This window comes from Corylus avellana, chromosome 1 (assembly GCF_965113065.1).
Source record: "Corylus avellana chromosome 1, dhCorAvel1.hap1.2, whole genome shotgun sequence".
NCBI classification, from domain to species: domain Eukaryota; kingdom Viridiplantae; phylum Streptophyta; class Magnoliopsida; order Fagales; family Betulaceae; genus Corylus; species Corylus avellana.
Genome location: NC_142490.1, coordinates 37,505,589 through 37,522,922, shown reverse-complemented (window position 1 = coordinate 37,522,922; position 17,334 = coordinate 37,505,589). Strand labels below are relative to the sequence as shown.

The 17,334-nt window shown below is 33.6% G+C and overlaps 2 protein-coding genes across 4 annotated transcripts; both read right to left on the bottom strand.

Moving 5' to 3' along the window:
* Positions 1 to 5,111, bottom strand: LOC132171745 (RNA-binding (RRM/RBD/RNP motifs) family protein). 3 transcript variants are annotated; one of them, XM_088512035.1, is made up of 4 exons: positions 4,853 to 5,111; positions 542 to 610; positions 419 to 453; positions 1 to 272 (listed from the first exon to the last, which is right to left on the bottom strand). In XM_088512035.1, exons 1-4 carry the CDS (start codon positions 5,001 to 5,003, stop codon positions 135 to 137), a joined length of 393 nt encoding a protein of 130 aa, XP_088368161.1. In that variant the 5' UTR covers positions 5,004 to 5,111; the 3' UTR covers positions 1 to 134. The 3 variants fall into 3 exon arrangements, with proteins under 3 accessions (XP_088368161.1, XP_088368160.1, XP_059439121.2); XM_088512034.1 differs by having other exon boundaries at positions 352 to 453; positions 4,860 to 5,109; XM_059583138.2 differs by having other exon boundaries at positions 352 to 458; positions 4,853 to 5,107.
* Positions 5,112 to 10,017: 4,906 nt separating this feature from the next.
* LOC132172768 (uncharacterized) lies at positions 10,018 to 10,868 on the bottom strand. The gene has a single exon (XM_059584336.2). The coding sequence runs from the start codon at positions 10,866 to 10,868 to the stop codon at positions 10,227 to 10,229; it is 642 nt and encodes a 213-aa protein (XP_059440319.1). The 3' UTR covers positions 10,018 to 10,226.
* Between the last annotated feature and the right edge of the window lie 6,466 nt (positions 10,869 to 17,334).

The window sequence follows — 17,334 nt, the reverse complement described above, 5'->3', positions numbered from 1 at the left end:
TACAAAACATATTGTATATATTAAATTAATATACCATTTTATCACTAAGAATGAGAAAATTACAAGTGCTGCAGCTCCCCAACTGGTTTTTGTTATTTTTCCCTATATTCTTGGTTTAATCCAAAACAAATTGGTTAGTACCAGCAATCTGGCACCTCATCTTGCTCCTGCAAATGCTGCACCTTTGGGGGTCCAGAGGTTCTTGGGCGTCCTCCAAAGGCATTGCCCCCAGGCTTTGCCAGCTCAACATAAATCACCCTGCCATCAAAATTCTGAAGAAAAAAAAAAGATAAATACTATTTTAGGTAAATCTCTGAGCTGAATAACAAGAGAGAGGTGGCAAAGTAGAACCTTGTAATCCATATTTTCTAGGGCTAGCATGGCGTCTTCTTGACAAGTATACTGAATAAATGCATACCCCTTTGACCACTTTCTGGCTCCATTCTTTTCTAGCTTCACTGCCAGAGATTGTAAATACAGTGACACAGTGAAAAAAGAGGGAAGAAAATATCAAACATACTAAATGCTCAAGATGATTTACCTTCAGCAATCTCGCCAAAATTTGAAAATTCCTGTCGCAGACTACTTTCACTGGTTGAATATGGTAAATCTGCACTTCAGTATACATAATTAGAACAAAGAGAGCTATTGATCAAGAATTTGAGAAGAGTCTGTTGCATTTAAAAGGCAATTGAACACAACATGCAACAGGCCAGTGTTTCTGGGTCCTGTGAATCAAGCGATCAAGATGGATAATATGCGAAAAATGGTGACAACTTTTGCTATTTCATTCTAGCGAGATTAAGTAAACAAAATCAAGAATTGTGGACAGGAAAAGACATCTACCAAAGTTAATATATGTATACTACTGTATAATCATAACCAACAACCCCACATCATGGCCAAAGAAAAGTCATCCAGAACTGACAAGCTCTGTGCTCATTCAACCAATGTCCAGGTTATCAGAGGGCGGAAATCAAGACTACATCTAAATGGTTAGATAATCAAACATATTCGATCTACAAAGCTTACATTAATCACCCATGAGAAGCAGCAATTTGTGATAAAGATGACGCTTGAAATAAATTATAGTTTTTTGGGGAATTCTCACCAATTCAACTCCTGGTGATGGGACAGCAATCTATTTTCCTTCCCAGCAAACGTAAGAAAAGCTAATACTAAGTTTATTTTATACTTATTCAGTGACGTATGACAATAAACATGTCCACTGTTGAAAACACTTGATGGAATGACCAAAGTAATCACAAATCCTAACTTCCGGATTAACATCATAAAAAATAAAACTTCAGGGAACAACAAACTCAAACTTAAAGGACCAAGATGCATTTTAGCCAAACAAGAAATGAGTAGGCTTCACAACCCCCCACCGTCCTTGAGGGTTACCAATCATTCGGTAAAATGTGTACCTGAATTAAATTGCTAATTGGAGAAATACTCGAAAAGTAATGCTAGAAACCACATTTTTATCTCACAACTATTTCACAATGCCATGTGTTAGTCCTAACCAAGCCTTGAATTTTTTTTTTACTTTTTTTAACAATGATTGATCTAATGGTTGGTTGGGATTGTCACATCAGCATTGCGGGATAATTGTGAATAAAAATGTGATTTCTAGCATTACTCATACCCAAATGGAAGGCAAAGCAAATTTTCATTAACAAAAATTTATGAAATCATATTAGCAATAGAATTGACATAAAACACTACCAACACAACTCAAAATCATGCATCATACCACTAATTGAAGAAAAGCCAGATAAGAAATCAATCATAAATCAAATAACAATATACTCTCAGATTAAAAAGATAAATAAATAAATAAAATTTCTAAATTATAGTAGTAATGGAAGAAAACCCTGAAGATAGGCTCATCATGCTACATCTTAACAGTTCAATAATAATAGACTAGATATAAAAGTTAAATAGTCAAACATGCTTAGTTCACAAAGCAACAATTTATGATACCGGTGACACTTAAAAAAATATATTTTTAGTATAAAAGTAAACAAAACCAAGTATAATCAAAATGGATTTGAAAAAGGTACAACGTAGAAAATACCAAGACTCAATAGAGTGTTCAAATCTAAATATTAAAATTACTTATTAAAAAAGACTAATAAAGGGTCAATCCAGTTAAGTGTTTCATAAAGTTAATGAAACCATACAACAGAGTCAACTATAAGTCTATAACATTGAATTTCGAGCTATTTAATGCAGAAAATAAAAGTAAATTGCAAGTATCTCCATTCATGATACACAGTAAAAGCATTATTTATGTTTAATTGTTTATTGAAAACTAATACAGCTACTTACAATAACCAAATTTTCTAACTATTTTATCATGCTGGAAAAAACCCCCCATTTCAGTAATCAAAGCTTAAGTAACGATTAGTTCAGGAATTGGATAAAATTTAAATAGTTATCTCATATATTTTATGGGAGAAGGGGTAAGATTCAAAGAAGCATCACTCCTCCAAAAATTTTCCAATATTACCAAATTCAGTGAGTTGAATGGAGATAAATAAAGGGGTGTGGAATCTGTTCAGGAAATTATACTTTAATTAAAGCATAGAGCAGGAGAGACCCTCCTTGCACATGTGAAAACACGAACACAAATTGAATAACCTATCTCAAAGTTTCAGAGAAAAAAGGTCTTGTTTCTTTTTGAAATCATTGTTCAATAACTGTAGCCTAAACTTCCACGGAAAAGAATATCATTGATTGATTCCAAAACTATCAGTTTTCCACCCTTGACTGGCTCAAACCTTTAAAGCCCTTTCAAATAATTATGCCAGCTAGGATATACCACCATCTTCCACAAACCCTAAGCAGCAACCACCATATTCATTTGTAAGTCTTTTTTCTTTCTCATGTATCTTTAATAACAAAACATACTGTAACAAGAAAGTAAAAGGTATAAGCATATGGTAAACTTCTTATCTCATAAAAGTACATACATATGTTTCTGCTGCAAAATAAGTTGAGCACTATACAGTTTACCATGTGTGTTTTGTGTAAACCAGAACCACTGCTTTTCATAATTCTGTTGTGTTTGTTTTATTTTATTTTATTTATACTTTTTTTTTCCCCTTTACAACAGTGTTTATTTGGTTAACTAGTAAAACATTTAGACCATCTGTAATACTTGAACTATTTATTGAAAACTTCATATTAAAGGATTACATATTGCAACACCACAAAGCATGCAGCATTTTTACATACACGGACACTCAACTTTTATATGAAAGTGAATATAAATATAGAACACTTTTAACTATTCTATAATTTCTGCAAAGTGGGATGTCATTTCCAGTTTCAAAAAAATAGATAACGTTTTTCATCATCAAAATTTTCTCTGACATCTATTGATATTGATCTCTAATTATTTTTTGGTGAGGACAAGTTGTGTTGAGCCCCTTCCAAAAGAGGGTTGCTTGATGTTAGATCGTGCTATAGCGTCCCTATTTCCCATAACAGTGGCCCCTTCCCTAGGAGGAGTATTTGATGAAGTAAGGTTCTTCCAAGAGTCGCATTCTAAGTGGTCGGCCGCTCTAGGAAATATCCTCAAGTTAGATACTTAAGAAAACAGCATCTCAAAGTGGTAAATTGGTGTTGCATGTGCAAGAAGAATGGACAATTTGTAAATCACCTCCTACTCCTTTGTAAGATTGCTTATGCCTTATGGAGTTCTATCTTCACCCATTATAGGTTAAAGTGGGTCATGTCTAGGTGCGTGGTGGATCTCTTTACTTGCTGAAAAGGGCAATGTGGCTCACCTCAAAGGGTAGCAATGTGGAAGATGATCACGTCTTGCTAAATGTGGAGTATTTAGAGACAAAGAAATTATTGTAGTTTTGAGGATTGCGAGAGAATGGTGGTGGGATCTAAACGTTTTCTTCCTCAAAAATCCTATACCACTAGACACCACCTTTGAGTGCCTTTATATTACTAGCTTTAATGATATTCTTGATTTTTTTTTTTTTTCTTTTTTTAAGTTAGGGTGTCTCTCTTGTATACTTCCTAAGTATTTGAGCCGCCCCTTTCGCTTTTTGATAAAATTATATTACTTGTAAAAAAAAATATTTTTTGGTGATGGAAGCAAGGTGATCTTCCTGCTTCATTCCATCCTTAACAAGGCAGTGAATTTAGAAGTTGACAATTGCATAGGACTGCACTTGAAAATGCACATATGTGCTACTTCTAGAAAGATACTCCCGCTCTAAGAAACTCATGTCTTTAAGCACATATATTATGTAGGGATACCTTCCTAAGATTTAGAATAGAAAATGCACAGGCCAAGTGAACAAGTGCAAAACACTTTCAGAAGCTTCTAGAGTATTTCACATAAAAGGAACCATTGGTACAAATGAAGAATCTAAACACGTAATTGCACAAGGAACAGAGGTACTAAGAGAACACCAAATTCTCAAATAGTAACACACTCAAGAATTCATGAATTTTATCACTGATTGAAGAAAACCCAGAAGGAATTCAACCGAAGTTGCATATAAATGAAAAGATTTAAGTAAGAAAAAACTAACAGAACTTAACAAACTCAAAAATCAAGTAAACAACAGCACTAACAAACAAACAAAATCTGAAAGTAGAAGAAAATGAAAAAACTCGTGCATTATTCCACTAATTGAAGACCACCCACATGAGAATTCAGTCAAAAGTTTGAGAAACAACAAGCTCTCAAACTAAAAATAAATAAAGAGTTAATGAAATATACCATTCACGGAAGAAAACCCAGGTGATAAATCAATCAAATTTATACAAAGAAAATGGGAAATCATTGATGTATATAAAACGAGAACAGAAATGACTTTACTTCTAACCATGATTCTGCTTGCAAGGGGATAGTCAGAGAGAGACGCTCTGAGCTTCAGAGAGTTGCGGTTAGAGAAATTCGTTAAAGAATTCCTGATTGTTAGACGTCTGGGCTTTGCGTAACAAGGGAAAGAGAGTGTTGCTGCCAACATGTTTTCGGAGCCAACAAAACGATGTGAATCTCGCTCAGAATCAGAGAGAATGAGGCTTGCTGAAACGGTGCGTTTCCGGACTGCCACAGGAAACGGCAACTCTTACGATCTTCGATTTTTTATTTGCAAAATTATCCCAAGAGGGTGTTTCGGATTTGTTTATATGACAAATAAAGCCTAAATTTCTAAACTTTACCGTTAAGTGTGCTTTAATTATAACTTAATTAACTTGATAATTGATTACAGGGTTCGTCCCTTCGTCTTATTTACTAAGAAATAAGATAAAGAGATCTTAGAATCCTTATCAGAAAGCCTGCAGAGAAAAACTTGTGTTTATTAAACAATTTTGATCTGATATTGTAGGGGTGTCAAAAATTACCGGGAAACCGGGGACCCAATTCCGGTTTCGGTTTGAAAAATTCAAAAATCAGGTACCCCGGTTCCAGTACCTGGTTTTTGGTACCCAATTTTTACCTAGAATACCGGAACTTGGTTTATAATTTATTAAATAATATTTATATATTATTATATTATATATATTAATATTTTTTAATTTTTTTACGCTTAGGTTTAGGTCTCCCGTCTCTGGTTCTCACTTCTCCCCTAAGTCCCCTTCATCTTCTTTTCTCACATCACGCCGCAAGCCCCTCCTCTTCTCCATTTTCTCCTCTAGTCCTCTTCTTCATTTCACTTCTCCATTTTTACTTTTTATTGTTTTAATGTTTTCTTTACGTACCTAATTTAAAATGATTTTTATGGTATTTTTAAAAATTGAATTTTTATTTCTAAGGCCCATATAGGCAAAAACATTGATTTTTTTAGGATTTTTGGGCCTTTTAGGTTTATTTTTTAATTATTTGGAATAGTCACAACAAAGCCTCTTTAATTTAAACAAAAAGACTAATAGAATTTATTATTATTTTTTTTTTAAATGAGCTAACTTATGAAAAAAAAAAAAAGAAAAAAAAGGGCTTATTTAAGGCCTAATACCTAAAATAAGTCCAAAAACTAATTTTCTTCAAAAACTGGTTACCGGACTGGGTAAAACTAGAACCAGCCGGTAACCGGGACCCTGGTTAACCGAGGTCCCGGTTCCGGTTCCGGTTCCGGTTCCGGTTTCCCAAAACCGAGAATTGGAGTACCCGGTTCCGATTTCGGTTTTGGCCAAAAACCGGGAAACCAGATCGGGTTGACACCCCTACGATATTCTAGCAAAAATTGATTGATGTAAAAAAAAAAGTAAAAATATTTTTTTAAAAAAAAAAGTCAAAAAATAAAAATGTTTAGTATGGAAAAATGAAAAAATTTTGTTTTGTAGTTATTTTTTTATTTGAATAATAATAAAAAGTGATTGATGTGATATAAAAAGTAAGAAAATGTTTGGAAAAAAAAAAAAAAAAAAAGATTAATAGTATTGAAACAAAAACGTTTACTAAAGGGCGCCTTGACCACTTATAAGATAACCAATTTTATAATTTCATAACTGAATAATTACCACAATAAACACTATTGTCCCGATTGTTGGAGGCACCGCAACCATTGTTTTTGGCGGTGGCTATGATGCAGACACCACAGAACCCCGTTCGTACACAGCAGAACACTAAAGACGTCGGCGGAGAACACAAAAGCCCACAGGTAAACACCAAAAAAATATTTAGTATTTGTTTATTAATAATCCCATTTTATCAGTTAAATATTTGGTCAGTATATATTCTCTAAAATGTTATATGCAAATACTCTAGTGCCGTTGTTTTATGCAATGATATACTGTTTATTTTCAATTCTTTTTTTTTTTTTTTTTTTGTCAGGATTTAATGAGGGGACTATGGAAAATAAAAATATTAATTAGCTTGAATGTTTGGGACATTGGTGGTCAGGATAAAGTGAGCAACATGTTGTCGGAAGGTAGCATGTCTTAGTTATGCACCTTTGACTTGGATTATTAATATTTGATTTGATTTTAACCAGCTTGAGCAGTCTTGATTATTTTCTCTTTTCAACAGCATATAAGGTGTCCCCCCAGGAGTAGCTCACGATTCTAATAATTAATACCATGCACATGCAACATTAAATTGATCATTAATTAATACAACCAACAACAGCCAATATTAATTATAATGCAGCTGCTGATTGACCATTTCCGGCCATGAATATTATCAAAATTAGATTTTGTAACAAAATTGAAAATAAGTTTCTGACTGACTCTTTGAAATGTACAGATTACTGCACAATTTAGTATAAATTCAATCATATATAATTTTCGAGATATAAAAGAACGTTGGGTTTCATTTTGATAAGTGATTTAATTAGAAATTGAAATATATTAAGAAATAACTATTTTTTTGTGTTTTATTTTATTTATATTTTGTTAACATATATTGAATAGATAATAGTTTTATTTTTTATATATCAATTGAGTCTTAAATCTTAATCTATTATTGATTTATTTACCCAAACACCTGCACTTGCTCTCTTGGGCTTGTGAATGTTCCAAATTGTTGAAGAAACGAATTAGTTCATTGCTGAAGACAATCATGGCCGCCCAACAGCGTAAAAAGAAGTTTCTTGAAGATCGATTTGCTTAAAACATATTGTAATTCTTACAAGGTCTCGTTGTTTTCTTTGAATCCATAAATCAAGTCAAAGTTGAAGAAAAAAAAAAAATCAAATTAATGGGTTAAATTCACTTTACCCATGAAGTTTTAAAGGTTTTTCAATTCGAAGCCCAATGTTTAAAAATTGGCAATGTACTCCTTAATGTTTCAAAAATTTTCAATTCAGATATTCCGTTACTAATTTCCATCCCGTCAAATTGGACGGAAATCTGATTACCCTCTATGCTTTTTTTTAAAAAAAAAATTCTGTCCAATTACATGTAAATTAGTAACAGAGAGTCTGAATTAAAATTTTTTGAAACATTAAGAGAATACATTGCCAATTTTTAAACATTAAGGTTCGAATTGAAAAATCTTTAAAATTTCAAGAGAGTAGAGTGAATTTAACCTTAAATTAATTGTTTAATATTATACGACATCCATGAATTAATTAACTAGTACGATGATGTATTGTCCTCGTAAACTCCAAGTATATATGGAAGATAAATACTATTTCATATTCTATTGTATTTTTTATTATTATTTATTCTTCAAATTAACCATTGAATATGTAATTCCTATATATGGATCTTACCATCTAATGATTCTTTTTTTAAAAAAAAAAAAAATAATAATAATAATAATAATTCCGCTAACACTAACAATTGTTTATTTATTTGTTCATTAAAAACAAAAGGAACCGAAAAAAATAAAAGCACTTGGGTTAACTTATACTCAGTCAAAGGCAACCCAAGATTCAAAATGATGAAGGATGTGTATAGACTTTGTGTAAAGCAGCCTTGCTGCCTTCTTCTGCACTCCAATCCATACACCTTTCTCTCTCAAGTGAATCATATTGACCAGCACTTGCTCACGAATGACGATACCCTATTAGACCTCCATTTATTAAGTAGACCAAATTCCAATTTGCTGACAATATTTGATGTTGGAATTTTCACAACAACGTAATGGATTTTTATTCCTTTTCTCATCAACAAAGAAGTGGTTTTTATGCATCCAAAAAATATGACTCAATTTTTTACACAATCTATCAATTCAATATCAACCTAACACAAAATTATTAAATTAAAATTGAGAGATTTGATTGGTTTAATTATATAAGTTAACTTATATAATCTTATACATATGCCTTTATACGACTTGAAATTGACATACGACACATTTAGGACTGGTAATTTTTGATACGATCTACAAATTTAACACCTAATTAGCAAGTTATGGTTGATAAATCTGACCCATTTAAATAAATAAGTCGAGTTAATATTAATGTATATAAACTTGTATCAAAATATGAATACAACCCAAACTCAATACATAAACACGAATTCGATTTCATATACGCTCATGTATCATGATTCCAGATGCATGAAACATCCAACAAGTCCAACTTAATTATTACAGTACATAGGATGCAATATATTAGAAAAAGGAAAGAAAAAAAAAGTGACAAAGAAAAAGTTGACTTTTCTTTGAACAAGTTCAAGTTTTCATACTAATAGAAAAAGTTCTAACTTAGGTGGTGTTTGGCAAATGGGTTGGCCTAGACACTATAGTTGATGTAGATTGATGTGAAAAAAAATAAGAATGTTTGGTATAAAAAAAAATGAAAAAGTGGTATGAAAAAGTGAAAAAGTTTTGTTTTGTAGTAATTTTTTTATTTGAATAATAATAAAAAGTGAATGATTTAATATAAAAAAGTGAAAAAATTAGAATATTTTAATGTTAATATTTTTTAGAAAATGGTAATAAATAGTATTTGGACCAACCTCGTCCCCTTTACCAAACAAAGCAAGAAGATGATGAATGTGTGAAATGAATGGTTAAAACTGTTTCCAATCACGGCCGCTTTGGACGCACTCTCCAGTCTTGGATTCTTTCAGAAGAAGGAGGGTACGGTCTTGAAATGACATCCATACCCCACAAGACTTCTTTCCTTAAACCATGAGCTATTTCTTTCAAAAGAAGGTGTGCATAGCCAATTAAAAGGTGAGAGTTCAAGAGGCAAGCCAATCTGGATAAACCCCTTCGACGGATACCGTTCGGAAGTTAACCATGCTAATTCTTCATTGGCATCGGCTCGATTGTCGTTGTTGTTGCTTGCACGCAGATCAAACTCTTGGCCTAGCTATTTCAAAAACCGCTCTGTGCAGCCTGACTTTTAGCTTTTATAAGTCTAAAATATTCGAGCCATTTTTTACCATTTTTTACCATTTTTTTTGTTGAAAAAAAATTTGTCCCTAAAGAGTATATACTCCTTAATTTTATTCTTTCCTTGTAATCCTTTTCCCATTTGATTAGATAAAAACGCCGAGATCATATGTACATCGGAATCGCACATGTCGGGGCAAAACCTTAGATACTCTCATAAGAAAAAGGGCTGTCCATGGCCAAATATATATATATAAGAATTCAAACACAAAACAACAACAACAAATGAAACATAAAAGATCACATGAGGTATCTTTGAGACATGTAACCATGAGAGAGTAGTACATGCTATATAGAGCATATGAAGTAGTACTTAATTAATAATTAAGTAGAACAACAATCTACAAAGCTGACTGGTGATCGATGAAGATTATTCTAAAAGTCAACAAACTAAAATTTCCTAAAAGAACCCATCACTACTACTCTTCAGATCACCAGAGAAAGAATCCATCGTCAAATGATGGAAAGAAACATTATCGTCCAATGCAAACCCGTCAGCAATCTCTACGTTGCTTGATGCATTGATATTCATGATATTCCCAGAAGAGTACATACTTTGGTGGTGGTGCTGCTGCTGCTGATGATGATACTGCTGAGACTGAGATTGTTGAAGGAAATGATGATGATCATCATAATTATTATTGTTAGTAAAGGGCGCCATTAATGAAGATATAATCCGCTGGTTTTCTTCTCTCCCTCTTCCAAAGTCCAAGTTGACCGGCCCTTTCTGGTTTCCAAAGGAAATGGCCGCGCTAGGACAGCCGGTGAACTGCTGAACCAGGGCTCGGAAATTGTTGGCGTTGGCGTTGAGGAGGGTGGTGGGGGTTCTCTTGGAAGCCCTAGACCTTCTTCTGGCTGCCTTTGACACGCTGCCTTTTGGGGTCAACTGGTGAGCATTGTTGGGTGCACTAGGGCTGGAGTCGATGGTGGTGTCGTGGGAAAGCGGCGGCGGCTGGCCGTCAATGGCGGCGGATTGGTGGTCGTAGAATGGGAGCCATTGATGGTGATGATCAGAGGTGGGGGGAATGGTGGTGTTGTTCATGGTTGGTGGTGGGTGTTGTGAAAAGAAGAAGCAGCATGGCTGGGATGGTTTTATAGTGGGGTGGGGGGTTTTTGGTCAAAGTAAGACATGTCTTGGTGCTTAGCTTCCCGGAAGCATCGCCTGTTGATATCAACAATGTGATGATAATAAGGGAGAAAAGAACGACCTTAATTTGATTTAGACTCCTGGTCTTTGTCTCCTTAATTAATTACTTGGTCAAACAAATATATATATATATATATATATATATATATATATATATATATATATGAAACATTCTTGTATATTGTATGTAATATACGGTTTTTCCTTCCACTGTACCCATGTTTTCTCTTAAGTTATAGAAATATATGAGTAGTGATTTATATAATACTGGCGTGTATGAACAGTGTACACACCAGTGTTATAATATTTATGGTGTGCACACTGTTTATGCACGCTAGTATTATATAAATCACTACTCAGAGATATACATCAAACACTCACTCCCTTGGCTAGGGCCTAGGTGAGACGAGGAGAGTTATGTCAAAACTGCTATAAAAGGTAAGTTCGAGTGAGGTAAAATGGACTTTTAATTCAAAGCTCAAAGCTCATACTTCGTGCATTTTAATTTCTCTTAAAAACACTACTGACTTAAGCATTAGAGATTTTCCTCCATCAGTACCCTCCCGCATAAAAGAAACTAATGATGCTGAAATAATAAGATAGTGACAAAGATTTACGTCGTACGTAGTTCGGTCTATGACCTACATCTATAGGATAAAGCCTTAAGGTTGGATTAAGATCTTATTTCTCTGAGTAATGTTTACAATATAATATGATCCTATTTATAGGAGAATCATATTCGATACAAGTTGTGATATAACATGGTATAAAAACTAAAAGGTCCTGAGATTAAATATTGAACTCTATGAAAAACTCTAATACTGCAAGCTCTATTGCTTATATTCTTTCTTCTTCTTCTTCTTCTTCTTCTTTTTTTTTTTTTTTTTTTGTTTTTTTCTCTCTTTCTCTCTCTCTCTCTCTTCTCTTTTCAAGTGCAAATTTGTCGATTCTTTAGTGTTATGAATAGAAATCCTTGATGATTTGATTACCGTAACTCAATGGATTTAGATGTTTTGATTACCTCTTAAATCAAAGGATTTAGTTTATATTTAAAATTATTCAACCTCTATAAGCATTGTATTTAATCAAATCAAGAAAGTCATATATAGGTCGAATTACCTTAATCCTCTCTATTTTTCATCTCTTTTCTTTTATCTCTTTGATTTATTATGAGATTCTATATTTAGCACTAGGAAACTGTTATATAATCCTTTCTTATGGAAATATTTCCACTGTTTCCCTCTCTCACCCCCTCTTTCTACCTACCGTTAGTAGTAGTTGTGCCTCTAGAGGCCTTGGCTGTGTTAAGCAAAGTCCTCTTCCTCTCGTTTTTCATTTCTCTCAAAAAGTTAAAATTCATTTATTCACATCACAAAACAACTTTATTCATTATTCTCTAACCAAAAATTCAAAATTATTTTCAGCTTTATATCGCACAAATCAATTCTTATTACTATTCAAACAAAACCAATATATATATTCTCCAAACACATGCACCTAATTCCTAAAGCTTTTAATTTTCCGCTCTTTGTTGGTCTTTTAAATAATAATTCCTCTTCTTCTCCTTCTTCTTTGGCTCTCTTGGTTTTTTTCTTCTTCTTTCTTGCATTATTTGCCCAGCAAAAAAAAAAGGGGGTCTTAATTAGTCTTTTTCGTCATGTTGCCATAAAAGACTTTTTGCAACATGATGACTATGGCCTCTGGGAAGCACTATTGGCTATTGCTTGACTTTTAACTTTGTTCTACACGTTGTGGGTACAATGGAAATTTAAATTTGGATTTATATAAGTTTTCCCTAATTAAAACACCAAGATTTCCTCACTCGGTGGAAATATCAGCAACATATATATATATATATATATATATATATATCGATTCAACTCAAACTAACAATAGAATAATTAATCTATACATCTCACCAATTTTCTAGCACAAAATTCTGTAATTCAAAAAATTTTAAATTGATCCAAATAAATTTAGATATTCCCCAATTACTAGTCTGATATCAGTTTTTCTTTTTCAGAAAAATCTCCACAATCAGAAAAATGCATGGCATCTAACCTGCAGTCTTAATCATTGCATGCATGGAATTACGTTAAACCTGACTACTACTGATGACGATAAAGCAAGCTAGACCATAGAAAGAAGAAATAAACCCTAATTAATATTATAGCAAAGACACTGTCAAACGACATAAAGAAAGGTGTTCAAAATGTTATCTTCTATACATAAAGAAAGGTGTTCAAAATGTTCACACGTACTCAATAGCTGACCTATCTTGGGCAGAAATCAATAATAATAAATGTTCCCCTCAATTCTGAGATCCGCCTCAGGGTTACACTGTCGTTGTGAGCTCATCATATGTGCTTTTTTAGTGCTTTTGTCGCTCTATGAAAAAAGTCTCTTTTACATAAAGAAGAAAAAAGCTTGCCAAGCATTTGATGTGATTTTAAGGGCAAAAAGTTTAAGCAAAAAGTTTTGAGTAATGCTATACACATTCCCGTTTACACATATATTCACTTTCACACTATTTGATGTAACTTTTAAATCACTATTAAATTTTAGATAAATTATTATTAAATTTTAATCTAATAATAATTTTAAAAAACACGTTAGAAAGTGTTGTAGTAAAAGTACAATGTGTAGTATTTCTCAAAAGTTTTATCTCTTTTTTTTTTTGAATTTGCTAGGCATTGATATTTAACCAAAACTAAATTAAAATTTTTATTTGTGTACATCAACTTTGATGGAAACACACTCGGTTAAGGGTACTATTTGGGCGAAATAGTTTTTAAGTCCTTTCAAGTAGGACAAAGCACAAAACTCCATTCAAGGCGAGAGAATATGATCGACGCGAAGAAAAATTTTAGTGTGGATTTATTATTTTTGAATGTGTGTTTTGGTTTTTCCTTTTCAATAAGGATTGTGTTTTTCCTTTTCTATTAGGATCATGTATGTTTCCTTTTCTTTGTTAAAGTATGAGTTATTTTTAGTCTATATAAGGGATACACACACAATAAAACAATTCAGTTTTAAAGTATTAATTAAATTTCAGTCTTTCAGAGTTATTTATCTGTTGGCTTATTTTTGGCAACTATGGACTTTCTCTTCCTTATTTGTTATTTTCTCTCTTCCTAAATTTATTTTTTTTAATCTTTAAATTTTAGTTTCTGCTGCTATCATACGCTATCAAAATAATCTTAGTTCTGCCCGACATCAGAACACTACACATTTCACAAATATTTTCTCTGATTTTATTAATCATAAGATGATCTTCAAATAGATACAATAAGATGACACATCAATTGATAAGAACTCTTAATTAATCATCATCTTAATTTTAAATAACCTAATCATAATTTTAAATAATTTAATCTTAATGAATTGGAATGAAAATTCTAAGTCAACCAATCTCACCCTAATCTTATCCTTATCAAACTTTTGTACACACTACAAAAAAAAAAAGAATTTTTTGCTGATATGCATTTTGAGACGTGTTAGGTGGTCTGACACGTCAGAAAATTTTCCTAACGTAGCATTTTTTACGTGTGTCAAGCGTTAAAATTTTGGGTGTCAAAAACGAAAAATTTCTAATGTGTCAAAATTGGCACGTCAGAAAAATTTTCTGACGTGTCAGTAGAAGCACTTCATAAATTTTTCTGACGTGTCACTTTCTGATACAGAATTTTCTGACATGTCAAAACACGACACGTCAGAAAATTTGGTGATTTTTAAAATTTTCCCCCACCCTATATATTTTGTGAATTTTTTCGGGGCTATTCTCGAATTTTGGATTACAATTAATCTGATATACAATTTATCCATCGATCCATGCAAATAATATGCAATTTATCCATTAACGTCGATCACAAACTATCAACCAAAACTAGCTGCAAGACACAAATAATGACATATATACCAAGTGCGAATGGCCAACTACAAAAACTATACACCAACCACAAATAATATAATATACACTAATAAAACTATCTCTGTTAGATGAAATATATCTAACTACGTACATCAAAAAAAAAATATCACGAATACAATTACATCAACAAAATAGCTTATGTACAACAAGTGCGAATGGCCAACCAGACGTTCAATGCTGATCATCGACATCAATAGCATCCTCTCCATGATGTCCATTACCTACAAATGATAAAACAAACAATCATCAAACAATATTCAACAAACAAATGAAATCCACTAACTGGAAATGATAAAACAAACAATCATTGAGCAACGTCACTATGTAAACAAAGGACATCATACTCAACAAATTCAAATTTATATCTACACCCCCAACATATTTTCGTGATCAAATCAAATGCACCAAACAATATTCTACAAGGACCATAATGGTCCATCTCATAATACCAAACACTTCAAATGCAAAGCTTTAACCCACATCCACCACCAAACCAACCATGATATATAAACCAAATTCAACAAGATTTACAATACCATTAATGAGAATGACTACAACATATCCAAACTCTAAATTTAGAAGTGCACATATATATAGGGACAGTTATAAAACCACATTGACCATTACAAAATCTCATTACCTGATTCACTATCGACCGACGATCTCACAATCGCAAAGGGTGGGGAAGCTCTGTCTGGCACGGAGCTCGACCGCATCATTTCCTCGAGCTGGCGAAAACGAGCGTCAAACATTGCCGTCATTTGAGCATCCTTTTGAGCCAACCCCGCATTGTTCGCTGCCATCTGCTCTGCCACTTGCTGAGCTACCCGCGTATTGTTCTCGACCAACGAGGCATCTATCTCTTCCTTGTGCTTTGCCCTATCCACCTCAAGCACTTTGTCAAGTGTTTCTTGTGAGATCGTGGAGTGCCCGGTGTTTTGTGATCGTGCTAGTGACGGTGTATAGTATGAGTGTATGTAGCCCCCTGCCGAACCCTACCAGCGTACTCAGACTTATTTCTAAGCGCCTGGGCGTATGCGTTGTTCGGTGCCAACCTGACCATGCCCTCTATCACGCTAGACGATGCTGCAGGGTCGGTGGGTATAAGCTCCTCCATCCTCTCCTGTATGTTACATTAATTATTGGGTCAGTGTGTCATACAACTGTTAATTACAAATAAATTATCACATATATAAGCAAAACTTATGAAATGTGAGTAGCATATACATCTCTCATTCACTATGTCATTTGGCTATACATCATCCTTCTTCTTGTGTGTGCGAATGTAATTCTGTGCACGAGTAGGAGTGCCCAAACGTATGACCTACCGAAAAAATAGAACATACAGATATGTTTAAATATATCTATAGATAAAATGTTTATATCTATAAGTATAGAGTAAATTACACACTGACCTCGTCATGTATCACCCTCGCGTAACTCATCGACCCGGTGCAATGGGGTGTATTATTCAATGCTCGCAAGCTTTTCATACACGCAGTATAATCCTACACAATTAACATTATTAATATGTTAATACTAACACAATTACAAGTAATGACATTACACAAAATTATAGTATAACTCATGACCTACCTTGTTCTTCTTGCTACACCATCTCTCCAACAATATCTCCAAGTCGACAGCGTTGTACTCCGAGGGCCTATCTTGCCCCACTCTCGCCCATACGATGGCGGGAGTATCGTCCGTCGTAATGGCAAGATATTTTTTTAACTCGTGTCTCCAAATCCTCAGCTTGGAGCCCATATCTCGGAATGCGTCATTCTTTATGGGTTCCAAGTTGCACTCGGGCGGGACGAAAAAATCTACCTGTACAAGTTCAAAATTGATGAATTAAAAAAACCTAAAATATATGTGTATATGTATATAGATATAAACACACATATATATGTACAACTTATATCAAATATATACATACATTAGGAGTGTTTGACATAATAAAATACACATACCAACAAGGTGTCCCATATATCCTCTTTGGTACGCTCCGGTACCTTTGTCCAGTCGTCCGGTATTCAGACATAATTGCCGCTCCTAATGACGTGTCCGGCCATTCGTCTAAACCTCACGGCGCTAAAGTCAACGAGCTGCCATGAAGCATTGAACTCAAGTATGACCCTTTTGCCGGCGGGGACCCTTGGCAACCTATGCAAGTCACAAATGGTGACCACTTCAATAATGGTGTTTTCATCTGATCGGTACCTAACAGATTAAAAATTACCGATGTAAGTTATTTAGAATTGAATACTAATTACAAGTAATTAAGACTTATATGCATGACATTTAAGCAAATACACTTACTTATCGTCCAGACCTGTCGAGGGCCTAACCGGTTGGCGGGAGCAGGGTTGGTGGGCTGTAGGTCATCCGTGGCACCTATCCCACTAGTCATGTCTTCCGGGGGCTCAA

What these genes read in the sequence shown, in the direction of transcription:
- LOC132172768 (XM_059584336.2), bottom strand. Translation starts at nt 10,868, where the DNA reads ATGAACAACACCACCATTCCCCCCACCTCTGATCATCACCATCAATGG.
- LOC132171745 (XM_059583138.2), bottom strand. Translation starts at nt 5,003, where the DNA reads ATGTTGGCAGCAACACTCTCTTTCCCTTGTTACGCAAAGCCCAGACGT. An exon ending in AAGCAGAATCATGGTTAGAA is followed by an intron (nt 611 to 4,852) that starts GTAAAGTCATTT and finishes ACTGAAGTGCAG; the next exon opens with ATTTACCATATTCAACCAGT. An exon ending in TAGAAAATATGGATTACAAG is followed by an intron (nt 273 to 351) that starts GTTCTACTTTGC and finishes TTTTTTCTTCAG; the next exon opens with AATTTTGATGGCAGGGTGAT.